This window comes from Parus major, chromosome 11 (assembly GCF_001522545.3).
Source record: "Parus major isolate Abel chromosome 11, Parus_major1.1, whole genome shotgun sequence".
Classification (NCBI taxonomy): Eukaryota; Metazoa; Chordata; class Aves; order Passeriformes; family Paridae; genus Parus; species Parus major.
The window spans coordinates 7,225,663-7,252,786 of record NC_031780.1 but is presented as its reverse complement, the minus strand read 5'-3'; the positions used below and the strand labels follow the sequence as shown (position 1 = coordinate 7,252,786).

At 53.5% G+C, this 27,124-nt stretch overlaps 2 protein-coding genes across 3 annotated transcripts in view; one reads left to right on the top strand and one right to left on the bottom strand.

The window, feature by feature from the left end:
- Positions 1–8,801, top strand: part of ATP6V0D1 (ATPase H+ transporting V0 subunit d1) — a 34,225-nt gene extending 25,424 nt beyond the window's left edge. For both annotated transcript variants that reach the window (XM_015639946.2, XM_019008021.2), the window contains 5 exons: positions 1,430–1,509; positions 5,306–5,383; positions 5,943–6,119; positions 6,839–6,916; positions 7,440–8,801. In XM_015639946.2, the coding sequence (XP_015495432.1) occupies positions 1,430–1,509; positions 5,306–5,383; positions 5,943–6,119; positions 6,839–6,916; positions 7,440–7,601 (575 nt within the window). In that variant the 3' untranslated portion in view covers positions 7,602–8,801. The remainder of the gene's footprint in view (positions 1–1,429; positions 1,510–5,305; positions 5,384–5,942; positions 6,120–6,838; positions 6,917–7,439) is intronic.
- Positions 8,802–9,420: 619 nt separating this feature from the next.
- HSD11B2 (hydroxysteroid 11-beta dehydrogenase 2) lies at positions 9,421–26,190 on the bottom strand. Its single transcript, XM_019007978.1, has 5 exons — positions 25,896–26,190; positions 11,963–12,175; positions 11,503–11,688; positions 10,761–10,898; positions 9,421–10,290 (listed from the first exon to the last, which is right to left on the bottom strand). Exons 1-5 carry the CDS (start codon positions 26,188–26,190, stop codon positions 9,929–9,931), a joined length of 1,194 nt encoding a protein of 397 aa, XP_018863523.1. The 3' UTR covers positions 9,421–9,928.
- Between the last annotated feature and the right edge of the window lie 934 nt (positions 26,191–27,124).

Here is a 27,124-nt window from a genome sequence, read left to right as displayed (position 1 = left end):
GGTGGGAATGCCTAACCCCAAATGGCTTTCATAGGTTAGCAGGGCAAAATGAGACTTGCTGTAAGCCTAATTTGGGATATTGGAGGGCCAAGAACTGAAATAGCAGTGTACTCATTCCTCAGCTACTCTGAAGTAGCCACTGCTTAGCTATCCAGGCTGGCCAACGCATCCTGCAGTAAAAACCAGTCCTGGCACACTCTGTTTGCATTTTTGCCAACCATTGGGAGCAGCGTTCCTCCGGCCACGTGGCATTGTGCTCTGGTGCTGCAAAGAAACTTCTGGGGAGGTTAACCTCTGTTCAGGACCCTCCAGACAGACCTACATTATAGCTGCTGTCTTTCCAGGCAGCTCATGCTATAAAAGTGGTGCAGGCCAGAGGTGTGAGCCTGCGTTGCAGCTGATTTGTTGCACAGAGCAGAGCACTGGTCAGTTCTCAGCAGGACTGTGGTGAGAGCCTATACATAGCTGCACTGTGTAAGCTGAGACAGATCAGATTTCTCTTTGTAGCAAATTCAGCGAAGTTGGTTACTGAGTGGGAGTTGAAGTCAGGAAGTCCTGTCAGTGGGTTTATTGTACCAATCGTTTGCTAGCAAGAACACAACAGCAGCATTACACTGCACTGTAGATGTACAAGACTCACCTATATCTGCAGCTTGCAGCACCTGTTTGGTCTGAGATCTGCGTTCTTTAGGTGGCCACAACTTCTCCAACTCCCTCCCAGAGGTACTCTGGCAAAGTATGTAGGGCTGAGCATCCTACCAAGTCCTATTAATTTATTCTGTCTCCTGTTACTAACTTTCAGCTAGAGAAATAAAAGCCCTTGGACAAAGTGGAAAATGAGACTGATAGACTTGACCAGAAGAAACAACTCCTGACACCAGCCATGACCAGTGTCATGGGCTATATGAGCTGTGGCATCACCATGCCTTCTTAATCCCCACTAAAATATTATAGAGAGAGAGAGAAGCATCCGCTCCTTTTGTCTCACTAGCTGCTGTCTCACAGGTACTTAAGCACTCCTGCAGTGCTGTAGCAGGCAGTTCAAAGCTGCATTTTCGCCTTCAAGTGCCTGCATCTGGGAACAGTCTGTGGATTGCTTATTTTTAAATACAGACTGTCTCTATTATTGATACTGAGGACTAGAGCTGAGAATTTCTGCTGGGAATAGGCTGTTAACAAAACCATAGAAGTAAGGGGTGAAGAAATATTTTCATATGAGAACCCCAAAAATTTTTATGGCCTAAGGAACCATGGTGGAGCCTGAGGTTTTGAGTCATGACAATTTGTCTGCTGAAGATAAAGGGCCAGGCCTAGGAGGGACAAGCTCAACACAGGGTGTGCTTCTGCCTGGTATTGTTGAGGAGTCTGGAAAGTGCTGAGCATGGGTCTACTTAGGACAATGCTAACTCTGTCTCTGGCTCTGTTTCAGCTGCTTTCTTCCAAGACTGCATATCTGAACAGGACCTGGATGAAATGAATATTGAAATAATTCGAAACACCCTGTATAAGGTAAATGACTCATGGAATTGTAGAATGGGTTAGGTTGGAGAGGGCTACAGTGTGTCATCTGGTTCAAACTCCCTGCTCAATCAGGACTATCCCAGAGTATATGGCACAGGTTTGTGTCTGGATGGTCCTGGAATATCTCCAGCGAAGGAGGATCCACACCCTCTCTGGGCAAACAGTTCTAGTGCATGGTCACCCACACAGTAAAAAAGTTATTTCTCATATTCAGGTGGAACTTCCTGTGCATCAATTTCTGCTTGTTGCCTCTTGCCCTAGTGCTAGAGTTTCTGAGAAGGAAAGGAGGTGTAAACTTCCCTATTTATTCCTGGCATGGTGATTAAATATGGCCAAAACCTAGTTGCATCCACTGGAAAGTAAGGATAGCACTCCTGGATGAGCCTTACGTGTGATCACACAGCTCTGCTGAGACAGGGTACCAGAGCTAGGCCGAGAGGAGGATTTTCTTGGAGCTGTCAAGAGTCTGTGCAAGAGATTTTGCAGAAGTGGTGTCTTTGAATTTACTCATGCCTCAGGCAGTCAGGAGAAGTCTATTCCCTCACCACATAGGTTCAGAGGTGTAGTTAACTGCATTCACAATGACTAATCTTAACCTTGGTTGTAGGACTCCCATTGGCTTTGCTCCCTGTCTTGAGCCCTTCCCAAAGACCTTCCAACTTTCTGCTCAAGCCTTCTGTGTCTGTCATTGGGGTTAGTTGTTCTTGTTAGAGCAGTGTAAAAGGTGGAAGCTGGGAAGAGTATTGGCAGAGAGATGTGGAGGGGCTAAGGATCCCCTTGTCCTGAGCTGTCACCTCTACAGGCCCTGTCTGGTTTTAGCTGGCAGTGTAGAAGCGTGTGTTTATGTGCAGGCTGTGGCTATCGCTCCATCTCGACTCTCTGGATCAGGGGTGGGATATAGATTTTATCTGTCAATCTTGTTTTGGCTGGTCATGGCCAGCCTGCAGTTGGTGTGACCTCTTCTTCCCAAGGAAGCTGTGGCCTGTTTGGAGAGGCAGAGAACAGGTCAGGCGTGAAGGGAAGAAGGCAAAGGGAGGGAGAAGGAGCAGCATGTCAGCAGTCATGCCCAACTGCCTGTGGCCTCTGGCATGTACTGGTCTTTGCTGTAACAGGGAGGGACACCTGTGTGCATAAACACCACAGCCTTGCAGGGCACAGGCCTCGGTCTTAACATGATGCAGGAGGGGGAAGGCAGGCAGCAGAGTGGGCACAGGAAAGCTGGTTGGGAGGGAGGTGGGATGTATCCCCTTGGATCCCAGTTGCCATGTCCTTTCCAGTATCCTTTTTGAGGCTTAATACTGCTTTGTAGTCTGCACTTCCTACCCACAAATGGAAATGTAGGTGCCTGTAATGCCTTAGTGTGTGCTGGCACTGGTTCTTGCTAAAGAGCAGCCCCTGGGGAATACAGAAGCTCTGTCCGTAACAAATCACAGGGATGAAGGGGTGGAAAAGGTGATTGCTGCTTTCAGACTGTACTTGAAGCTACCTCTCTCCCCAGGGACTGGAAAATGTATAATACAATGCAAATGAGGGAAATAAAACCAGGTCTGAAATCTGCAGAGAGCTGCTCTGAAAAGCACAGCAGGTCTGAGACAGATGCCTGCATCCGTGTGGAGTTGGCATGGGAAGGGGAAGTGCTATCTCCCAGACATAGTGGAGGCTTTTTTAAAGAATCTGTGAGTGTGTTGACAGAAGGTTTGAGCAGGATCCATAGAAGCTATTACAAAGGCTTCTTGTTAGCAATGAAGGTTCTCAAATGGTGGAAATATTAAAATGGTCAGTGCTTAAATGTAGAGTGCAGTCAGCAGCCAAGTGTTGCAATGGAAGTGTGCTGGCATTGTTATCTTTAGTGTTGGCCTTGTTATCTTCAGTGCTTACTTCCTTTGTTCCATCTCTTGTTGAAGTGAAGCCAGCTGACTGTTGGCCTTTGCTGGTGACTTTCTTGTAGGATCCAATTGAAGGAGCTTTGTGACTGGACAATAAAATAAAGCAGGCAAATCAGTGTGGATAAATGTGGAGTGGTGTATGGGAGAGGCCAGGGGGAACCCTAACTCTGTTTGTACAGTGAGGGTCCTTGCTTCTTCCTACTACTAAATGGAGTCTTGGCTAGTGATTGACCTAAGCAATCATCTCTCTACGAGGTAACATGTTCCTAACAGTAGAAAAGAACTATATTAGTATCACTGTGCTACTGCATCCATCTGTAAAGTGTATTTGACCTGGCCGCTATCTCATTCCACTCATCTCAGAGTATGAACAGCAGAACAGGAGATTGTACTAAGACAGACAAATTTAAAGGCTTGGGTATGACTTCTGAAAGGAAAACTATAGAGAAAGACTAGGATTCCTCAGCTGACAGAGGAGGGTGATATCTGCAGATCACAGAGGAGAAGTCAGTGTGGATGGACAGGCCACAGGCCTGACTTCAGACTGGATTTGAGGACAGATGAGGCTAGCAGGATGCAGACGGGGGTGGGTTCATGGAAGGGAGGACCCACTGAGGATCATTAAAGGCAAAGACACCTCCGTTCCTGGGGTAAGGGCTTCAGGACATTGGAGTGTTTCTGTCACTGGAAGGGCACCCAATGCAGCTGTCTAGAGACTGTTTCCATGTTGCCTGTGATACGGATCCCCCCTCACTGCTGGATATTTGAGTTCACCTATATTTGCTTCTAAAGCCCGAGGTTTGTGCGTGAGCTCTGATGAGGGTAGAGATAGTGACTGAATCTCTTCTCCATGTTCCCTTTCCTGCCAGCCTCTAATGGCATCTGTTATCCATGTCCTTGTTCCTGTAACTCTGCAGACTGATGCTCTGTGTTCTCCTCTGCCAGAGCAGTGGCAAGTGCTGGAGAGGCTTTCTTTGTTGAGTGATGCCAACCCAACACTATCCTCTTGCACTGTGTGGTAACAAATACAGAACACAGTAATCCAGGTGCTTTCCTAGTGCAGTGGCTGAGGGTTTTGAACTTGTACATTCTTGGTCCATCTTCAGTCCTAGAGTTGTTGTGATAAAGCAGAGATTTGTGGTGTCTCAGCATCCTTTTATTCTATCCCTTTGAGTGATTCTGGTTGCAGCTCTCTGCTCAGGGAGGTGTTTTATTACTTGGTCACTTCTTCTGAGAACATTTTTGCTGAATGATACTTTTAGCCATACACAGCTTTCTTAGGCTCCCCCTGGGAGACAGAGTAATCTTCCAGATGGATTACGGAACATCTCCACAAAGGATTACGTTTCCTGGAGGCAGCATAGCTGTGCCTGGCCGTATGTTTTCTGCAGTGCTCCAGTTGGGATAGAGACCAAGTGGTCACAGTGTGAAAAGAGAATTAGAGAGAATGGCTGGTTTCTTTCACAGATGTCCTGTCTCATCTCTTGACTCTGCTTACACAGCGCTACTTTCTGAGTGTAGGTCTTGTAGCTATGGTTGTGTGGCTTGGCATGTTTGTGGAGGCCAGAGCAGGGTCAGGAAACCATGTGAGACTTCAGTAAATGAGTTAGGCGACTCAGAGGAGAAAAATAGGCTTTAACCTTGCTGCTTGGGGATCTTGCCCACAATAAGCTCATGCAGTCACTTGAACAAACCCAACCACAGCCCTTCATGTCTCTCTGGCTCCTGGGGAAAGCACTGTCCTTGTGTGGGCAAGTTCACATGGGGCCAGAGTGCCTGTGCTGTATTACAGAGCATCTGGGAGCCTCCCAGCTTGCTGTCTCTCCTCTGCTGAAGACCCCTGTGGGAGAGTAGATGAAGCTGTGTAGAAGAATGCTCATCTGCCCTCTCTCTTCCAGGCTTACCTGGAGTCCTTCTACAAGTTCTGCAAGACGCTGGGAGGTACCACAGCAGATGCCATGTGCCCAATCCTGGAGGTAGGTCTGGAAACTCTTGTAGCTGGATGGTATTACAGTGATGGTCATCTCTCCCTGCTCAGGCCCAGCTTGTCTGCCAGTTGTTAAGCATTCTCCAGTTAGTGTTCAGCATCCTCACGCCCACTTGACCTGCTCACTGGGAGACCTGGGCAACACTGCTTGCCTATGACTTTGGTTCCCCAAATACTGATACCTTTGTGGCAACATCTTCATCCTCTCACGTGGATAACAAGTGGGAGAGCTACCAGGGCTGTTTGGGTCACAGCCTGTGTCCATGCCAAGGCTTGCTGTGAGATGTGCAGGACTCAGGAGCAGTAGGTGAGATTTGGGCAGGATTTGTGCCTGGGATGGGGATTTCCTCACCTGAATGCTCCCTAGGTACTGGGGATACTGGGAGCCTGCACTTGTAGCCTGCCCTGGCTGAGCACAAGAGAGCTGTACACATCCCAGCAGCCTCCTCATGCTGCCCTCTGATGTGGCTGTGTGCAGAGTAGCACTGCTACCTGCCAGCCTCTGGTAAAGATACTGCATCCCAGCGTGAGCCACTCTTTTCCCACAGTTTGAAGCTGACCGGAGGGCCTTCATTATCACCATCAACTCATTTGGTACTGAGCTGTCCAAGGAGGACCGAGCCAAGCTGTTCCCACACTGTGGCAAGCTCTACCCTGAGGGCCTGGCTCAGCTGGCCAGGGCAGATGACTACGAGCAAGTCAAAAATGTTGCTGACTACTATCCTGTGAGTGCTCTGGGATGAGGGGCGTGGGGATTGGTACAAGAACCTTCTCTGGATCAGAGCTCCTTGGGGATCTGGGAGAACTTGTGGCTTGACAGCTTGGGGAGAGGGATGCCAGTCTTCTCTGATGCTGTGCTCTGCTTGGCCAGGACTTGGCTTCACTGAGATGTCACTGGCTTGTTAGTCATGGCTGTCATTTCAGTGGTGACTGAGAGACAATGTTCCCTGTCCCAGGGTGTGGGGACTGCTCTTATCACCAAACCCTTGAGGTGCTGATGTGGCAGCAATGACAGGCTGTCCTTGCCTGAGTGAGAAGTGGTGTTGCCCCACTTCCAGCCCTGAGCTCTGGTTCAGTTGAAGATGGGATGCTGATCTGGGAGGACACGTTTGGATTTGTCTGTGTTCAAGCCGCTTTGTACATGACTGGGGACCTGTTTAGAGTCAGTGTCCCCTTACTGAACAGCCTGTGTGTGTGGGCACAGGGGTCTGGCCCAAACACTTCAGTCTGTACCTGGAGGGGTCTGTATCTGATGCCCCTTCTCCTATGGCTCAAAGCAATTATACACCCTTGAGAACAGCACATTTCAGAGGAGAGGGGCAGGGCTTGTGGTTTCTCTGTCCTCTGACTAGACAGGGTGGCTGGAGTATATGTGACACAGGGGGCCCTCAAATGCTGCTGAAGTTGGGTACAGAGTATATCCTCATGTAATGCCTTTCTGCAGGAGTACAAGCTGCTATTTGAAGGGGCTGGCAGCAACCCTGGAGACAAAACCCTTGAAGACCGGTTCTTTGAGCACGAGGTGAGTGAGCCCTGACGTGCTTCTTGACGTGTGCCATTTGCAAAGCTCCAGGTGTCAGGAAGCTGGCCTGCTGCCCTGTCACCAGTGCTGTGGATGAACAGGGTTTGGGGGAAGGAGAAGCATGCTTGCCCTCTGCTCTGCATGAGGATGGGGGCCTGGCATAATGCTTGGTCTGTTGTCTCACCCAGACAGATAAGAGCAGTGTGGGGAGGCATGTTTGGGGCTGCTAATGGATATTTGGTCCATCAATAGCAAAACTAGAGTGTAATTACATGGAAAATAAGGATTTTCATGGTACCCGAGTTATAACTATTTCCTTCAAATGTCAGAGCCTGTCCTGAGCCATGTGCTGTAGGTTAGAGCTGTCCCCAGGACCTAGAGAGATGCAGAACAGGATACCTGTGCTGAGCCTTCCAGCCTGCTGGGAAGTCATGGGCCCTTCCAAGTAGCTCCACTCTTGCCTTAACCAACTCCTCCTATCTGAGGTGAACAAATGACATGTCCTCCTCTGGGCTTTCCCCAGGTAAAGCTGAACAAGCTGGCCTTCCTCAACCAATTCCACTTTGGAGTCTTCTATGCCTTCGTGAAACTGAAGGAGCAGGAGTGCCGCAACATTGTGTGGATCGCAGAGTGCATCGCCCAGCGGCACAGGACCAAGATCGACAACTACATTCCCATCTTCTAACTCTGCTCTGCTCCTGTCTGACCCTCCCACCCCTGAAGTCCGGAGGGACCCCTAACTCCCTGAGTGGTCCCTTGCCCAGACTCCAGGGATGTCCCATCTGTGGAACTGGATCAAATGAGGAAACTGTACAGTTGCTAGTTAAATTATTCACAAGCTGAAGTTTGAGTTGTGTGTACTGTGAGATGTCCGGAGGGACGAGTGGTCCAGGCTTAGCCCTGTGCAGCAGGAGGTCCTCCTGTTGTGTATGCAGTAGTCCCAGTGTTCCTGTACTAATTGCTGTGTGTGCTTATGCTCATAGAGCAAGCTTGAGCTGCGGGGGGCTGCCTCTGAGGGGGTCCCACTGCTGCAGAGGAATAGGTCAGGTCTGCCATGGCTGGGGGGCCCTCTGTCAGTGCTCTGCACGTCTCCTACTCAGTGTTGTTCCTGTGAGATATAGTTATAATGTGGTTTATAGCGTAGCCCATGCTGCTGTGCAATCCCTGCATCCCCTTGTAGTGAACCCTGACCTGGGAGAGACCAAGCAACCCGGGCCAGGACTGGAATGGAGCCTGTGGGAATGTGAGGGCAGAGCCAGAGTGCTTGTGGAGCACATTCCTCCCACTCTGGCAGTGTTTGCAGCTTCTCTGTGTCTGCAGAAGCAGCTCTCATCAGTCTCCCTGCTGCCCTGGACAGGGCTCCATAAGCTGGCTGAGCGCCTTCCTCAGAGCTGTGGAGACTCAGAGCTGACAGTTTATTGTCACAACCATGCAAGAACTGGGGTTCCTTTGGGCTCTGTGGATGGTGGTGGACCCCTGCACTCCTCCAGGGTAGACATCCAGGCTTCTCCCCTGCAGAGGGTGGGTTGGCACTGCCATGGAGCTGTATGGCACAGCTAGCCATGGGACAGAGCAGCCTTAGTCACCCTGCTGGGGGCAGGGATGTCCCAGGCCCTGCCTATCTGGGCTGGGAGCCAAGCCTTGGGCATGGTGTGACAGCTCTACTCTTTGCTGCTGTGTCCTGGCTAGCTCCTAGTTGCACTTGAAGTCTGGGAGATGTGCAATGGCAGCAGACAAGCCTTGCTGGAGGGAAACACGCTGGATGCTGCTGGGAGGAAGGATCAATGGAGAATTGGCTCTGTCCCAGCTTGTGCTGTGGTCACCTCTGCAGTTTGTTTTTCTGTGAGCCCCTCCTCTCTACACCAATAAATATCTGCCTACTGCACTGTGCTTTCCTGCTTACTTGGGCACCTGCTCCCACAGCCCCAGGTGGAGGCTCCATCAGTCACAGGGAATCTGGTAGTTGTTGTAATGGAGCATGATGTGGTTCCTGAGTGAGTTGGGACTCTTGTTTCTACTGCAGGCTTGGTGGTGGTACCACCCCATGAGCCCCACTGTACTTCCTCCAGCCCAAGTCATAACAGTGCCTGGTCTGTGGGTGCAGCTGCCTGCTGAGCTAAGTGGTGCCTTAGGGGTGGAGCCTTATGGGAGTGATCCGTAGGGATCATCCTTAGGGATGTGGGGATGTCCCTGGCATGTGGGGCTGTCCACATGACAGTGTGGGCACTGTCACTGCTTCCATCCTTGCCCCAGCAAGCAAAAACAAAGCAAAAGCAAGTCTTTGGCATAGGGCTGGAAAGAGGAGCAAGGAGTGGGCACAAATTCTTCCTGGCAAGCTGACCCCTTTTCTGGGAGTACCTGTGGCACCTGCTGCCACATGAGAGGCTCCTGCCACAGTGCTTGGCATGGTGCCAGCCATCACCCAGCTCAGCTCTGCCCACAGGCCAGGCATCCCTGAGCAGCATTGCAGCACTGCACTGCGGAAGGAGACAGCCAGAACCTGCTGGAATATCAATAATGGATTTATTTAAAAAGTGACAATCACATAGTTCATCTCATGAAGAGCTCTGCAGCACTGGCAGCCTGGTCTTGGCCCCTGCACTCATGGGGAGCATGTGGAGTGTGTAATGAGTGGCAGGGAGGCAGTGGCCATAGGATCCCAGCCCTGACCCAGCCAAGAGGGGATGGAGACAAACAGCTCTGAGAGCAGAAAGGAAGGTGGTGGGCTCAGGAGGTACATCCCAGCCTGTGGTGCAGAGCTGCTGAGACAGGCAGGGATGGGCCTCTTGGAGGGTGCACGGTTAGAAAAAATACAAAACCACGGTCTCTAGAAAATGTTGATTCTTGCACAATAGAAAATAGATCTACCTGATTTTGGAAAGAAATTTGGTTTTTAACGTCTAGCGCTGATTGTTCCCCCACAGTGCAGGAGGGCGGTGCCTTTGGCTTTGCATGTGCTCAGGGGCTGGTGTGCCTGGAAAGCCTGGGAGAAAGGCCGTGTGCAGGCTGAGGTCAGGCCTTCTTCACATCGTTGTGGTGTTCTCGCCGCAGCGCTCGGGGCAGCTTGGGGTTGATGAAGAATCCTTTCAAGAACAAGTCTCGGACAAAATAGGGCAGGTAGCGGTGTATGAAATACATGATCCCAAGGCCCTGCCCTGGGTAGTAGCGCACGGCTGGGTTGGCAGCCAGAAGCCCGTCTGTGATGCTGTTCACCACCGCGCTGAGGTCCTCCACCGCCACCTTCATGAACTGGATGAACTGCTGGTTGATCTCCTCCACATAGTCCTCACCGTAGGCCTGCAGCAGCTCCTGGGGCAGACTGGCCAACAGCTGCTGCTTCTGCAGGTTCCAGAAGGCAGGGTCACATGTCGTCCCTGCAAGGAAACAGTGCCCGTGAGCTGTGTGTGCCCCCCACTCCAGGCCACCTGCCATGGGTGGCAGAAGCCCCAGTCACCTTCCAGCCTCACAGGAAGGTCCAGCTGAGACCCTGGCAAAGATTGCCACAAGGGAAGCACAGTAGTAGCACCATAGTGATTCTTGGTAGTCTGAGACTGGACCATGGTCTTGCACCCTGCCTCCAGTGGGAATGCTGCTACCATAAATGTGACTGAGCTGCTTTCACCAGTCCTGGTGGTATGGGATCTGCTGGCAGGACTTGATCCTGATGTTTCCAATCCACCAGAGCCCAACGGCCAGAGGGTAACTGCTGTCCCCGTATGGCTGGAGATGCTCAGAAGCTTCATGCTTGCACCACCAACTGCTCGTCCCATTGCTCTCTCTTCTGCCCCCCTAGGATACCTGTTCTTTGCCCACAGACACAGAGAGCAGGCACTGACCCTCTTACCTGTTTTGTAGTAGCCAGGCAGGATGAGGCTGACTTTGATGCCCCAGGGCTGGAGCTCGCTGCGGAAGGTGTCCATGACTAGGCTGAGGGCTGCCTTTGAGGCCCCATAGGCTGCCAGGCAGGGGAAGGGCATGTCACCTGTCATGAGTGAAAGAATGAGTGAGCCACTGCTCCACCAGGGACAGAGTGGAGCGGGGGTAAGGGCAGGTCTTGTGTAGGGCTGTGTTCCTGGCCCCTGCTCAGGGAAATGGTTTAGGGTTTGTTTTGCTGAGAAAACAACTGAAATTAGCTTCAAATTATTGTTTTAATGGGGTAAAAAAAAAGTGGTGAGGGAAGAGGAAATTGATTTTGCTCCCTGTCCAGCTAAAACTTGGGATTGTTATCCCCAGTGGAGGATTAATGTGTTTTAATGGGCAAAAAAAAAGGGCAGGGGAGAGGAAGTCAGTTTTCCCACCCTGGCTGGGGCAGTCATCCCCAGTGGAGGCACATGGCAGCTGGCCTTGGGTTGCCTTTGACCAGCCTGTAACCAGGCTGATTGTCCCCAGCCCCCATGTCTCCCCATGTCTTGGTGGCTGCTTTGGGGTTCAGCAGTGCTCTCAGCTCATCCTAGAGTTCCTGGTGCCAGTTGGCTGAGAAAGTTGGAGTGCGTGGGGGGTAGGACCTGCACCACACCATGGGGATTTGTCAAGCCATGCCTGGGCTGAGGGTGCCAGGGGTGCCACGTTGGAGGGAGGCTGCTCACCTGCAGGGCTGCTCACGGTGACAATGCGGCCGCTGGCAGAGCGGAGCAGGGGCAGCAGCCCCTTGGTGAGCTCCAGGGAGCCAAAGAAGTTCACCTCCATGCAGGTGCGGAACTTGCCCAGCGGCGAGAGCTCAGCATCAGCGATGGTGTCATTGAACCCGGCATTATTCACCAGGCCCCAGAGTCCTGTGGGGATGGGGTGCTTGAAGATGTGACCTGAATGGGGAAGCCCCACCCTGGGATTCCCAGCTGCTCCCCAGGCTGACTGGGGGTCCTGCAAGAGACTTGTGGGGTGCCCCAGGACAAGAAGAGAGCTTGGCAAAGGCTGTTGGCACAGGTGCCTGCAGGGATGCAGCCCCCTGTGGGGACACATGGAAATACATGGAGGTTTGGCACTGTCACACTGGCTGCAGGCTGAGCTCCCAGGGAGTTCTGTGGGGTTGCCAAAGGTTCCTCCTACCTGTGCTGTTGGTGTGGGCCTGGATGTGCTGCAGGACACGCTGGATGTCCTCTGTCTTGGTCAGGTCCATCTGCAGCAGCGTTAGCCGTGGCGAGCAGCTCCGGCGCAACTCCTGGGCACCAGGACTCTGCAGGTCCAGCACACTGGCAAACACCCGAAAGCCCATGATGTCCAAGTGCCGGGCTGTTGCCTGCCCAAAGCCCGAGTCACATCCTGAAAGAGACGGGAAGAGCCTTTCAGCGGCCAGTGACAGCCACTGTCTGTCCCCAGCCCCCAAAGATCGCCTAGCTCTGCCCCTCTCACCAGGAACCAAACACCCACCTCAGCATCAGTTTCCCTTGCTTGAGGACCACCGCGGCTCCACACCCCGCTGTAGCTCCTGACATCACCAGGATGTGACCTTGCCCTGGGGCATTCGCAGGTCAAGGAGCTGCTATTTTCTCTCTCTTGCAGCAGGAAGAAAACACTCCCTTTATCTGCAACCCCATCGCCCCGAGCACCTCCCTGATTTAAGGTGCAGGTAAACCCGCAGGCACCAGCAACCACCGGAACAGCCCAGAGCCCTGCAGCGATGCGGGGCCATCAACCCTCAAAGTAGCCTGTAAAAGCTCCATCAAGCACCACTCAGAGCTGGCATAAGGCTCTGTGGGAGACTTTTGCCGAATGCTCTTCACCTCCCAGAAAGTGTTCAAGAGGCAGCGAACGCCTTCACGTGCTGGGGCAGGAGGGATTAAAAAGGGTGAGGGGAAAAAAGGGATTCAGGTCTGCTCCTGCTACCCTGCATCCTTCAAGGGAGCATCCAAACGGGATAGTCCACTCGGGAGAGTACTGGTGCTCCTTGCCCAGTCCCAGCTTCATCTCCTCCGTGTAGGATCAAACAGGGGAACCACAGGTGACACTGGCACCCACAAAGCTACCATCGGGGTGGCTGGGGGACAGTCCAGGCAGAAGCTGGCTGTTGCAGAGCAGTGACAAGGCCAGTGGCCAGGGTGGAGTGGCCAGGATGCAAACAAACAGCAGCAGCAAGGTACAGGCTGTTCCCGGGGCCGATGGCAGCACTGATAGCTCAGGGAGCCTGTGCCACAGCCACTGCCCAGTCACATTAACCATTAACAAGGGCGCGCTGCAGGGGCAGCCCATGGCCCTGCACCCTCCTGCCTGGCACCTTTGGGTGCTCCTGAGGACATCGCTGAAAATGGAACCTGTGTGGCACCTGGGGCCATCTCTGGATGGACACAACAGTAGCCCTGGGGACTGTCACCACACGAGATTCAGCACCCCTCTACCAGCCTTTCGGAGAGGGGGTGGGCACAGGGCTTGGCTGCCTCACTCTTCCATAGCCCCAGGCTGGGATTGGGCACTTACAGTTCTTGGGGTACCAGCTAAGCATCACTTCGGCTTCTCTGACCTAGTCCCCAGCTCAGTTTTACTCTATTGCTACGTCAGAAATGTATAATTAAACCCCTGGCCAGAGGCCAGAGTGATAACAGAGCCTGGAGCTGCTCAGCTGGCAGGAAGGGACTGCAGGGACCTCACTTTCCCACATAACACCCAAGACTCATCATGGATGTGTGCAAGGTTGGCTGAGCATCACCCCAGCATTTTCCCTGGCATTGCCCTAGCATCACCCCCAGCACCCTGGTCCGCAGGGCATGCTGAAGGTGCTGCCAGCACGGCACCTCTACCTCTCCCCTCCCCAGGAACAGTGCATGCTGCCAGCAGACAAACAGATAAGGTGCATTTCACCTTTCCGAGCAATGCGGGAGAAAACTGCAATAAAGATAAGGCTTAAAAATAAAAGTGCTTGTGGTCACAGCCTCATCATGACACAGCTGACAGGAGAGTTACCTGCACTGCTCCCATGCAGCCAGCAAGAAAAGATTCCAGTCCAAACATGAAGCTTCTTATCACCACGTAACTCAAAACCCCAGGAAACATCTCAAAAAACTGACAGCCAGGTTTGCCGGCTTCTTGCAGGCAAGTCTGGCAAGGACGGAGCAAACACGGCCACATGCTGTCCAAGTCAGGCAGGGTTTGTTTTGCCTTAGAGGAGCAGGGCAGTCAGAGGGTTTGTTTCGGAAGTTCTAATTTATTCACACACATACCAAAAAAAAAAACAACTCCTGGGAGGCTGGCGGGAGGCCCAGGGCCAGGAGGGTGAGGATGCTCTGGTGTTATTTAAGGTCTCCGCTGCTGCTCAGCTTCCCATCCGCTGTGCTCAGGCATGGCCAAGAGTGCAGGGAGGGACAATGAACCCCCTGGGCCCATAACACGTGGCCCCAAAGCCTGGCAGCTTGCCCAGGGCCATGTTCACTCCCCGTGGCCACCAGCACATGAGCTGCTGGCCACGCTGGAGCTGGCACAGGAGCCATTGCCGCTGGCCCAGCCCCGCCGGGAGCGCTGGAGCCGTCCAGTCTGTGCAGCCCCAGCAAGGCTGGCGCTGCGCTCACCGCCCTCCCAGGATGCTGCATCACGAGGAGATGCCGGCGCCAGTTCCCCCCGCCCCAGCTCCCAGCTTGCCAACTGGTTTCACAGTCGTGCTGGAGGGAGGGACGTGGTCAGATCAAGCACAGAAGCATTGGGAGCGCAGCAGAGGAAAGCAAGTACCTTGAAGCCCCCCATTGCATCCCCACGGACCCTGGGCCAGCAGACAGAGGCTTTTGCTGCAGCAGGAGCAGAGCAAAGCCTGAGTCCAGGTTGCAAAATCCAGCAGCCCTCCACAGGCTCAGCAAATCAGGACAAACTCCTGCACCAGGGGCCAGACGGCTGTTTTCCAGAGCAGTGGGTCAGCAGCAATTCCTGAGGACTTTGCAGAAGCTCCAGAGACTTCAGCAGCTCCCCAAAGAGTGAGAGACACAAGCCTCCACTAGAATTTTGGTAAGACAAGCCCCAGCTTTACTTATCTTGAGCAAGCAAGAAGGTTCGGCCTCCAGCATCATCATGATGGATGCCCTCCTGCCCACTCAGGGAGGGCAAAGAGGACCGACCCCACAGCATCATGCATCCATTGTCCAGAGTTGCTCCTCACCGGTGACAGCAGAGCCACCGCCAGGGCTGAGCTGTGCCAGCTGGGCAGCTCCCAGCCAGCCTGCACCGCTCGTGCTTCCTCGCTGCCAGGAGCCAGCTGAAGCTGCAGTCCCGGTTTGGTGTGGATGCATTTCTTTCAGGTGAGTCAGGCATGGCACGCTCTGACATTTTGCTGTCTCAGGTATTCACCCTGCTCTCCTGCACCAGCACCAAGGCCACCATACACAGACATGCTCAAAATTAGTGCTACAGTTTTCTGATTGGAGCAGAGAGGGTCAATAACACAGCTGCGACCCAGGAGCTGCTGAGCCACAACCATGTGCCTGCCCCTGCCCCCACTGCCGGCACGGTACGTGATGGAGGGCTGGTGGCACAGGTCTTCCCCCAGTGCAATCTAGGAGTGACTTCTCTTCCCAAGCGGCAAGCTGAGAGTTCTCATCCGTGAGTTGTGCAGCCTCATTCTGGAGCTGTGGAACTGCAGGCTGAGTATCTTAAACCCTGAGCTACAAGACAAGCATCCTCATCTCTGAACCACAAGTTGTACATCCTCATGACCTCTGCATCCTCGTCCCTGAACCATGCACAACAGGTGAGGACCAATGAAAATCTAAGCAGTGAGAAACACAGCTTGGCTGAAGAATTCCCATGTGGCTGCAAAACTGCCCAGAGCCTGGTGGGTACAGCAGCTGTTCTTTGGATCTAGTCCCTCCACAGCCACTTCAGCTGAAGACCCTGGTGTGGAAGCTGAAGAGGGGTTGCCCCAGGGCTGAGCACCCCTGTGATGGATCAGCTCCCCCACAGTCACCCCTAGCAGCATGATCAGTCAGCAGCCCTAGGGTGTGCCTCAGGCACGTGGCAGCAAGGCAGCTGGAGGCACCCCTTGAGGATGCTCCATCTTTCACCAACTGGGAGCTTGCCAGCTGCATTGGGCACTCAGAAGGGCATCACCCTCTCCACCCCCATCAGGTCTGCAGACCTTTGCCTGGGTGCCCCCTGCTGCTCCCCAAATGTCAGGACATCAGTCCCACCTCCCCAAAGAGCTTTAGGGCTGTGTGTCCCACCACCCAGACTGAGAGGCCTCACCAAGATGAAGCTGTCACGAGGCTCAAGGACACAATCAGTGGGGGGAGCTGGGGTGCCAAGGCCAAATGGATTAACATGCTGAGCCACTCGTTTCCATAGGCTCAAGCTCTGCTTGGGGTGCCAAGCTAAACATGGCCTGGCTCTGACAGGATTCACTGCCACCATGGGTCCAGTTTCTCTGGGCATGGTATGGGATTTAACTGGGCAGTACTGAGGGAGGCTCAGCTGGTCTTTGCACAGTGCAGGTCCAGACAGGATAAAATGCCCAGCAAAATCCTTTGTGGGCAGGGCAAGGCCCTGTGGCCAACACCTTCTGGATGCTGCACACATTTGAAGCAAGGAGTGATAAAGGGGTGATGTCAGCCCTGGGCCAGAGGGAACAAATTCTTGGCAGGGCACAGGAGAGGGAGGGGAAGGCAGGAGCACCTGTCCTCACAACAGCTGGGCCACCACAGCCAGCCACAGCACCAGCCCTGGCCTCCCCAGCCAGGCATCAGCTACTATCTGCCCACACCCAAGATACTGCTGGGGTAGTGGGGCTGGGAAGGAGTACCCACAGCCCCCAACCTACCCAGTATCATCACTGTCCACAGGAAATACCACCCCAGACAGTGGCTTGCATGGCATGCTGTGTCCCCACTCCCCATGGGAACAGCCTTCATGCCCTGGCACAGGCAGATGGGGCTGGGATGGCAGCAGCCCTGGTGATGCTGCTGCTGGTCCTCAGCACTGGGGTTCAGGAAACCACAAGCCTAATTAAATTAAATTAAAGCCAGAAGATACCTTTAGGGATGACCCAAATTCCTAGTGAGTGGATAATGCAGGAGCCCCCCACCCAAACAGCCTGGGTGGGCATCCCTGCAAAGCCTCAGCCTCCTTCCTGAACAGGATCTGATCCAAGGGGGGCACACACTGCCCCTGCTTCTCTAGGACCACCCTCTTACACAACACAGTCAGCACAGGCAGCTGGAGGGAGATTGCTGATGGCTCCCACAGCCCAGGATAGACACCATCCCTCCAACAGGTCCTATAGGTCAGAGCAGGGGTCAGACCCTCAGCCCCACAAAGAGACCCATGACAGAAAGCAAAGCCAGTGGCAGGGGGGTACATGTGTGACAGATCCCTCCCTGTGCTGGGGACAATAGCCAGATGGTATGAATTACAGTGGATTAGCCAAGTGTTCCTGGGGCCTTAGAGTCATCACCTCCACCCGGGAAGTTATCTCCCATTTAACAAAGACAAGGGGGAAAATCTGATTTTCTGCCTAGACAACCAATGCAACCGGGCAGAGATGACGAGGAGCCCCCAGGCCAGTGTGAATGCACTCACAGCTTCTGGATTAAAGGCCATTTCTCAGGAGCTTTACTAGTGCATCCTTATTGGGGACTCGATGACGCAAAAGCAGCTGGGCAATAAAAAAAGTGTCAGAGGCCACAGCCCTCCCCATCACTGTCACTAAAAGCCATCCAGACGCCTTATCCCCCACCAAAGCTGCAAGCAACAGATGCTGTTTGCCACCAGTGGGGCTAATGAACACAGGAGCTTATTAGTGCCCTGGGACAGCAGGACAGGAATGAGCCCAGCCACCCCCCTGAAATGCAAGGCCGGTGCCTGGTGCGATGCTCAAAGAGGTTGGGACCTGGGAATTAACACAGCCCTGGCATGGCAGTGATGCTGCTGCCAGTGAGCAGTGACCCTGTGCTCACAAGCTTACGAGAGGAGGGAGGAAGTGCCACCTCCAGCATTGCTGCGACACTTCGCAGAAAGAGAGCACAGGAATTTCCTAGAAGCCACTCACCGCACCCCAGGGCTGGATGGCATCTTCCGGCAGCTGCTGTCTCCACCGAGGGGTGATCCTCTCCCCAAAAGGAGTGGTGAGACTGTCACAGCCAAGAATTTGATCTTCCAGCAGGGATAAGCAAGAGAAGACAGCAGCACAGACATCACCTGGCACAGGCTGTACATCAGAGCTAACCTGGATGAATGGATGTCCTTCTGAGAAGAGGAAGTTTTGCAGAGCTGTGGCAACAGCTGGGTTAATAATCACCTTCAAAGGGAACATGGTGAACTGGGAACACAGAGCCGACAAGCCTCGAAAGCCATCCATCAGGAAGAGCTGTCACTGGGAAGGACACCCATGGCCCAGTGACAGCTCGACCAGATCACTCAAGATCAGTGCCAGTGGCAAGCTGGCACTGGTAACACATCCACCTGGGCTCTTGGAGAGGGAGAGGCTGGGTAGGAACCAGGCTGAGAAGCCAGAAAGCTCCACCAGCTATGTCTGGAATGTGACACCTAAGATGCTTCTGAGGAATAAGGTAGTGGCAATAAATCCATGGCTGGAGCACCTCTAGTCTGCAAAATAGCTCTCCAGAGACTCCCAGCAGGCTGGAGAACCACCAGCCAAGCTCCATATCCATTCCTCCTCTGTACTAGCAAGCAAGGAGCAGCAGCATCAGGTCATGCCCAAGGTCTGCTACAGGCAGGACTAATCCATCCACAGGCAGCTGAAGGACCACCATGAGCCATCGCCACCCAGGGACATCTCAGGGAAGGTGTTTCTGGCCACCAAAAGCACCACAGCCATGGCATGACCAGGAGAACCTCTAACCACATGGTGGGACAGGTCAACTATGGGAGAGCTTTGAAGTGCCACCCAGACAGCACCATGGGCAACTCACAAGTGATGCTAGCAGGGACAAAGTCATGCTGGGACAGCTGACCAAAGCAGCAGGTCAGAGCAAGCCCAGGGGATCACCAAGTTAAACATCTCAGAGTTTTCATCACCCCAATAAAGCTATGGCAGTTTCAATGCAGCACTACCAGTTTGGGGGTATTTTGCTGATGAGATATTTCTTTGCTTGTAAGGTGCCATCTCATCACTCTCCTTGTCACAAGAGTAAACTCCCACCACATGCCACAATCCCAAGCAAGCAGAAGAAGTGGTACAAGTCCTGCCCATTCCCACATCATGATGGTCTCTACAGCTGCACCAACTATTTTCTTTTGCAGCTTCCAGATCCATGTGAAGCGGGGGACTTTTTTTTTTTTTTTTTTTTTTTAGAAACAGAGCAAAACACTTGAGCAAACACCAACTGAGCTTCTGCCAAGACAGCTTTTGAAATACACTGAGCTGTTTAAGCCCCCAGGCTCAGAGCTGTGCCTCATGACAACCTCAAGCCACCTGCCCTTTCCATACACAGTTCAAGTTGTCTCCTCCTTACCTTCCTTACTCTTCACCTGCAGGTTTCACCAGCTCTTCAGAGTAAGAGTTTGAGTATCATAAGACTACTTGGGTACATTTTCCCCAAAATACATGAAGGTGGCCCTCCAGGCTGATGTGCTTGGACATAGTTGTGCTGACCCAGGCAATGCCAGAGCAGCACCCACATGTGCCCTTCAGCTTAGGCAGAGCCCAGCACAACAGCTGAAAGAGGGGAACACAATTCATCCTGGGATGGCTGCACACCCCAGGTTGGAGCTTATCCCCACCTGGTAACTGGGACCCTAGAGGGGAACAAAAATTGGTCACAGTGGGTTACTCATAGCAGGATTAGGGCCTGGTAACCCAGAAAAGCTGCAGCTTCTCCATCCCTGGAAGTGTTCAAGGCCAGGTGGGATGTAACTAGCAACCTGGTCTAGTAGAAGGTGTCCCTGCCCATGGCAGGGGATAAGATGGTCTTTAAAGTCTTTTCCAACAAAACCATTCAGAGCTTCTATGATTCTGAGAGACCAGACTTTCAAAGCCAGCACAGAAGACATCAGGGCAGGTAGCTGAGCTTTTCCAGCCCATCCCTTCTCTCTGTTCCCAGCCTGCCTGGGAGTCACTCGCCATCTGGCTCCATGGGGTCAACCACCCAGCAAGAGGAAATATCGCAGCAAAGCCTGTAAAGCCAAAAACTGCTTTTCAAGATTACAGTCTTAGAGCCAGCAAATCCCAGGACAGCTCTATGTGTGACAGGGAAGCCAGCTCCCGAGGGGGAAGCTGATAAAGCTCAGGGGCTGGCTGTTCTCCAGGGGAGAAGGAAGCAAAAGTGATACGTTGCACATGCAAGCACACACAAGCTGAGAAAGAAGAATGGGAGATGGTGGATATACCACAGCCACTGAGGGGAGCAGGGAAGAAGGTAACAGGCACATGCTGGGGAGGTTAAAAATAAAAGGTCCTAAACTATACCTGTAGCAATGCAGTGACAACATGAGGGCAATTTTTTCCACCTAATCATAAGGAATTAGAACATTTTCCACCTTATTATGAAACAGGTTGGAAGGGACCTTATAGGGTCATCCAGCTCCAACACTCCTGCTGTGGGCAGGGACACCTTCCAGATTGCTCCAAATCCCATCCAGCCTGACCTTGGAGGCTCCACAGCAGTACCTCAGATCTGAGATGACAGGAGGGATATCAGGAGGCAAAGAGGTACAAAAGCCCTGCAGCCTTTCCTCCTGGGAAAAAAAACCCTCCAGCTGGAGTTTTAGACCTGCACTGAAAGAGGACTATGTGGAGAAGGCACAGATTTGGTGGAAACACCTTGAAAAGCCCCCTCAAACAAAACCCTGGCTGGGAAAGTCCACCAACCCTGTGCTGTGCTCCCAGTAGTAAAAGCAGCAACAGGCTCTTCTGTAACCAGATCCTGGCTTGAGGGGAGCTAGACTCAACAGTGGGTAACCCAATCCCAGACCTCATTAAAAATGTGCTGCTCATTGGACTAGAGGGCAGCAACTGCCTACACTTCTCTCCTTCCGAAAGCATCCGTTCCCATCTGACAATCTCATTTCGGCAGGGAAGTCTTTGCTTTGTTGCTCTCATGTCCCCGCATAACCCTGAGGCTAATCAAGCCAGCTTGGGTTTCTCTACCAACTCCAGTCTCCCACAGTATGAAACCTCAATGTGTTTTTCCTCCTAATTAGCTGTGCTCATCATTTTTGGTTAACGGTGCTAAAAACTCCCACCTCAACAGGTCTGTGTCATTAGTAGGCTTCAAAAGTGCTTATTTTATAGATAAGTGAGAAAAAGCCAAGCATATCTATCCACATGCCTGTGGTGAGCAGGGGTAGGTATCTATTTCTGAAGAAACCTCACGTGGGAAAGAGGAATCCTAAATCCATGGAGGGCTGCTGACAAAGCGGGGGGAGAGCTTCAGCCCTGCAGATAGAGGCAGAAAAAGCAGCTTTTGTGCTCAGTTCCCAAAAGCCAGCAGTAAACCCTATAACTACAGTTAAATGTTGCAATTTTTTAACTTCAAGTATACCAGGAATTGCTTGTGCACCAGGACTGGCGTTTGGGTGTTTGATTTTGGTCCTGTCCCACCCCTCAGCTTGGAGGCAGCAGCTGCCTCTGCTGTTAATTTTTAATAGATTCTGGAAAAATCAGAGCAATTTCAGGGAATAAGCTGATTTTCAGCCTTCACTTATAGAATCACAGAATGGTTTGGTTTGGCAGGGATCTGAAAGATCACCTAGTTCCAACCCCCCCACGCTTAGGCTGGGGAGAGATCCCAGGTACCTCCAAGCTGGATCACTGGCTCCAGAAGCAGAGTGGAAGTCACCTATGGAGAGCTGCAGCACTTTTGCACAAAGCATTTCTCATGGGAATGCTGCTGGCAGGCTCAGCACCAAACGCTGCCTATGAGTGTGCTGTGCAGGTGCTCCAGCCATGCTTTGGTACAGAGGTGCCCATCCCAGAGCCAGCCCTGACCCCAGCATTTCTCAGTCACCTTGTTTAACTGGAAAATAGATCTAAGACAACATCTAAGTCCAGACAGGAGCAACACTGCTTTTTTACCACAGAAAGTGATTTACCTTCGTGGCAGAAAGCAAAAGTCCTAACATCTGGATTGAATCACTCAGTCCTGCTGCAGCCAGCAGATGCTTCAACATCTGTGGAGTCCATGGGAAACACTGAAGCGCTGCAAGTTGCAAAGCCTCTGTTAACCTTGAACATGATCTGAAGCTCTGACCCATTTCAGATTGTTAATGGGGCATGCAATTGTAACAAGAATGCTTCACCAGGAAAACCACACTTTCCCTGCAGCCAGGAAGGAGAAGAGAGGAGGACAGGGTGGGTTTGGGTCTGGGCAGCCTGACTTTCCAAACAATTTTGCTCGCAGAGGTGATTTGTTGGAAGACAGACCAATCTGCAGGTGCTCCTAGCTTCCTCCATAGGCTGCACCAAGGAAGAGCAAGGATACAAGAGACACAAACTGCTTCTCTCAGGCAGCCATCCTGATGTTTGGGGTTATTGGAGAGCTAATTCAGGTACCACCATTACAGACAGAACAACAAGTCATTATTTTCAACTTTCTGTCCAACTTGAAGCGTAAGAACAAATACCTCGTAACACAACTCCTGTCCCTCTGCTTTGCAAAGCCCTGCTGGCAAGCAGACTCTCTAGGCTGGTTTGCATTTGGTGCTTTCCAAGGATCTGCAGTAAATCGGGCAATTGGCTACTGTCCAAAGAACCACCCCACACAGTCACATATGGCAGAGCTACACAACAGCAAGAGGCTTCTCCAGCTGCTCAGTGGAGCCCCGCGATGCTCCTGGCCGTCCCTCCACCACCTCCAGGCACCCAGTTGTGTTGGATGGTTTGAATAAACTCACTGAATTCCACAGGCATCTGCTAAGATTACAGGAACCAAAGGATGGTCTAGGTTCATGTTAAACTGATCCAGTCAAAGCTCAGTCTTGCACAAAGCACTGCCAGCCTGAATCTGGTGAGGCCAAGAAATGGCAGCTCATCACCGCCCTCCAAAACTGCTCTTGCAGACCATCATCCTGCCCAGGCTCCAGAGGCTGGACTGCATTTTGTATCAATTCCCTGTGGGAAGGAGTATGGGATATAACACCCCTCCTCTTTGCTCACACAGCTCTGAGGAGTCCAGTGGCCCTAAGAACACCCAGCAGTGCTGTTTCACATTTGGGAAGGGGGATGCACACACAAACCAGCTGTTTGATGATCAGAGCAAGCAGGTCTCAGTGAGCCACTGGCCCACAGGTTGCAGCCAGCAGCACCAGCACCCTGGAGTGCCCTGTCACATGCTGTGGTGAGGGATGTCAGATATTGGCTTCCTTGCAGCTTTCCAGTGCTGGATCAGGCTCTGGTCAGGCAGCTGCCCATACCAACCCTGCCCACACCACAGGGATGTTGGGATCCCTGTGGTTTTCCAAGTTTGGCCAAAGACTGTACCAGGTGTGGGCTCATCTTTAAGGCAAGGGCAGGCTCAGGACAGCAAACCACAGGAGCCATGGAGATAGCTGCTGTCTCCCTCCCAGCCCAGGCCAAGCAGCTGATCCTTGCTCCGCTCCTCATCCCCACCATCCTCCTGGGGCTGACCTCTCCCAGCCCTGGCTGCACAGGAGGGCATTCTCCTCCTCCCTGAAAACAGCTGTTATATCCCCTAGGAAGACAGGATTAACACTTCCCTCACTCTCTGCCCCCAGACAGGCTGCATCTACTGGAGTCATGCTCTGGGAGAAGCTGGACCATTGGGATGCAGTACAAAAGCCCCAAGGTCACAGCCCCAGACAAACAGCACTGCAGGGACTAGTGACCACTTACTTTGCTAGCCCAGGGGATGCATCATGGGAAAGCAGTGTCCCTTGCTCCCCTCTAGCAGCAGGCAGCTGCCTATCCCTGCTCCAGCCAAACCCCAGTCCCATATGCAAGTCAAAATGCAAACCTGCAACAGATGGGAAACGCCACAACTTCCCAGTCCCTGCTGCTACCACAGGGTCAGCAGCTTCGCTCTGCAGCAGCTCTGCTATTTTCCCACTGAGTTGCACAGCCAGTTTTCCTTCAATCCCTCCCATAACTAAGTTTTATTTAGCCACTGATGTCCAGACCAGCACGTGTGGCTGGATCATCACATGCACAGCTCAACTTAGGGTTGTTCCCGGGGAGAGTGGGCACCTGGAAGAACTGAAACTCACCACCTGTGAGATAGAACAGCACTGCAGCCACCTTACCTTGCCCCAGATAAGCATCACTGAACCTGCTGCAGGATTAAGACAGTGACCAAGATGTGTATACAAGGAAATGATGCCCAAAGATTTTCAGGCTGAGACCTGCACTGCTCCATAGGGAGGGGCTTTTGTGCCATTTCTCAGTTGATCTGCAAGGTCCAGCACAACACACAGCATGGCAGAAGTTCTGTCCCTGACCTCACACACCTTCAGTGAGGCCCAGCATTGTCAGCCATCCTTGCCCATGCTGCTTGTTCTGCCAGGCTTTGCTTCCCATTGGCAAGAAGAGGAAGATCAGGCTGCCTTTCTCCCAGAGCTGATCCTTCCCGGCTGCTCCCACAGGAGACACGAACAGCTACTCAATATCTAGTTGCCTGGAATTAATCCGTAAAAGAATCAGGCTAATTACTATGCAAATACTCAAGTGAGGGATGCCATCCCCAGGAGAACAGCCCTCACATCTGCCCCTTGGAAGGCACTTGCCGGAGCAGCAGTACAGAAACGCCGATCCCGCACCACGGGCTGCGCCTCGAACCTGTAAAACCACAAAGTATTTACAGCCAAGAGCAAACACATCAGAGCTGCAGAGGTGCCACCTCAATGCACTGGGGCAAGAACACCTTGTTCCAGTCACTGACTCACTAATTATACAGGCAATGCCAGAGAGCCAGGGCTGCCAGAGCCGGTGTGCCACAGGGCACCTGTGAGTGCATGGCTGTCAGACGTCCTCCCCAGGCAGCCCTACCCTGCTGCAGCTTTGACCTTCACTCACTTGAATCATTCATTCATTCACCGCCTTGTTCCTCTGATCTTCCTCCTCCAGAGATGATTCCCTGCACTTCCCACTGGTGCCACAGAACCCTTCAAGCTGAAAGCAGGAGCCAAGTCTTGCCTTAATTTTCTAGGAAACAAGCAAACTGCCTTCTCCAGCTTCAGCACCGCCCAGCCCAGACATCTCCACCAGGATGCAAGCTCCTGTCCTTGGGAGCACTGCCAAGGTCATGCCCACAAGTTTCCCTCCCCTCTGCATCCATGCAGAGCCAGCAGCACCTTCCAGGCACACCTGGAGAAAAACCCACCCCAGCTCCAGCACTTCCTCCTCGTGTCTCCACTACTATTGCCTCACAGCAAAGCACTGCTGAGCCTGGCTCTCATCCTCAGTTCCACTGCCAGGAGGAAGGAGTGAGAAACCATGTATACACCAAGATATCCTAAAGAGCTTCAGCCAGCAAGCCAGAGCTGTGCAAAACTTGGGAGCACAGCACATTCTCCAAGGAGCTCAGGACCACAGAGGAGCTCTGGACCAGGCAGCCCAAAGAGGAGGCAGGCAGCAGCTGGGCAGCATTTCCCAAGGATACCCACACAGTGGAGGACCTTGTTGCCAGCAGCTCCCTGGCTGGAGCTCTGGATGAAGCAGTGATGCTCAGTGCTGGGTAGCCAGCTCTGTTGAAGTCTCTAAAGATACTATGAGAACCTTCCCAAGAACGAGTGCAGCTCCAGAGGGGAGGAAGGGAAGGAGAGGAAAGCCCTTGGGCCAGCCGACAGGGTCTTAAGCCAGTGCTCCTGCTCTGTCCCATCTAATCTCGGGGCTTCCAGAGGAAGCAGCTCTCGGCATCGTGCTGCAACTAGTGGTCAACACTCGAGGGGCCATTGCAACTCCCTGCTTCGCGGGGCAGATACAGCCTGGCCGGTTCTGCTTGGACACGGGAGAGGATGAGGGATGCGCTGACAGCGGTGGTTGGTCCCCAGCGGGACCCCACTGACAGCAGCGTCCTGGTGCCTGCGGGACACCCCACTCCGCTCCCCGCCGAGCCCAGGCGGTGCCGTCGGGGCGTCGAGGCCGTGTCCCCGCACTCACCTGTGACAAGGACGGCTCTGCCCGCCACCGGCAGCAGCCCGCGGGGCGCCGCCCGCCACAGCAGCAGCCCGGCGGCGGCGGCGGCCAGGGCCAGCCCCAGGGGCAGCGGCAGCCAGGCGCGGCACAGGCTCTGCAGCGCGGCCAGCAGCGCCAGCGGCAGCACCAGCCCCCGGCCCAGCGGCGGCCCCAGCCCCCGGCCCGGCCCCGGCGCCCGCCGCGCCGCCCGCAGCGCCAGGCTGCCGGCCAGCGCCGCCCACAGCGCGCCGTGCGCCCAGCGCTCCAGCCCCGGCTCCATCCCGATCCCGGGCCCGGCACGGCCCCGCCGCTGCCGCTCGCCCGCCCCGCCGCGCCCGTTTATACCCGCCCGGCGGGGGAGCGGGGCGGGGCGGGACCGGCCGCCGCCAATGGGAGACGGGCGGGACGGGAGCGCCGGGCACCGGGAGCCGCCGGGGCACCGGGAGCCGCGGGCACCGGGAGCGGCACCGACACCGGCGCCCGGGGAGGGGGAAGGCGGAGCACCTTGGTACCCATTGCTCTGCTCGGCTCGGCGTGGTACTGCGCGGCATGACTTTGGATATCGTGCTGCCTGCGTAGCCACGGCTTGGCTCTGCTCGGCTCGGCACGGTTTGGCTTGGCTCAGTCCTGCTCAGGATATTGTGCTGCCTAGGTAGGTGCATTCAGTGTTGCTTAGTCTGGCATGGCACAGCTCAGCTCAGCTCAGCGAGGGACATGATGCCGCCCAAGTAGATTCAGCTCAGCACAGCTTGGAGAATTTTGCTATCTCAGTAGACATGCCTCATCTTGAGTCAGCACAGCTTAGCTCAGCTCAGCCCTGCTCAGGACATTTTGCCACCTAAGTAGGCACGATTCAGCTTGGTCCAGCTTGGCACAGCTCAGCTCAGAGCAGCTCAGGACAGCATGCCACATAAATATGCACAGCTCAGCTCAGCATGGCTCAGCACATGATGCCACCCAGACAGGCACAGCCTGGCACAGACCAGGACATGATGATGCGCCAGATTCGGCTTGGCTTGGCTTGGCTTGGCATGGCCCAGCTGAGCTCAAGACATTTTGCCACTTCAGTAGGCATGATTCAGCTCAGCTTGACACAGCTCAGCAAGGCTCAGTCTTGCTTGGGACATGATGCCACCCAGTTAAGGCACAAATCAGCTTGGCCTGGCCCAGCTCAGCTCAGCTGAGCCCTGCTCAGTACATTGTGGCACCTCAGT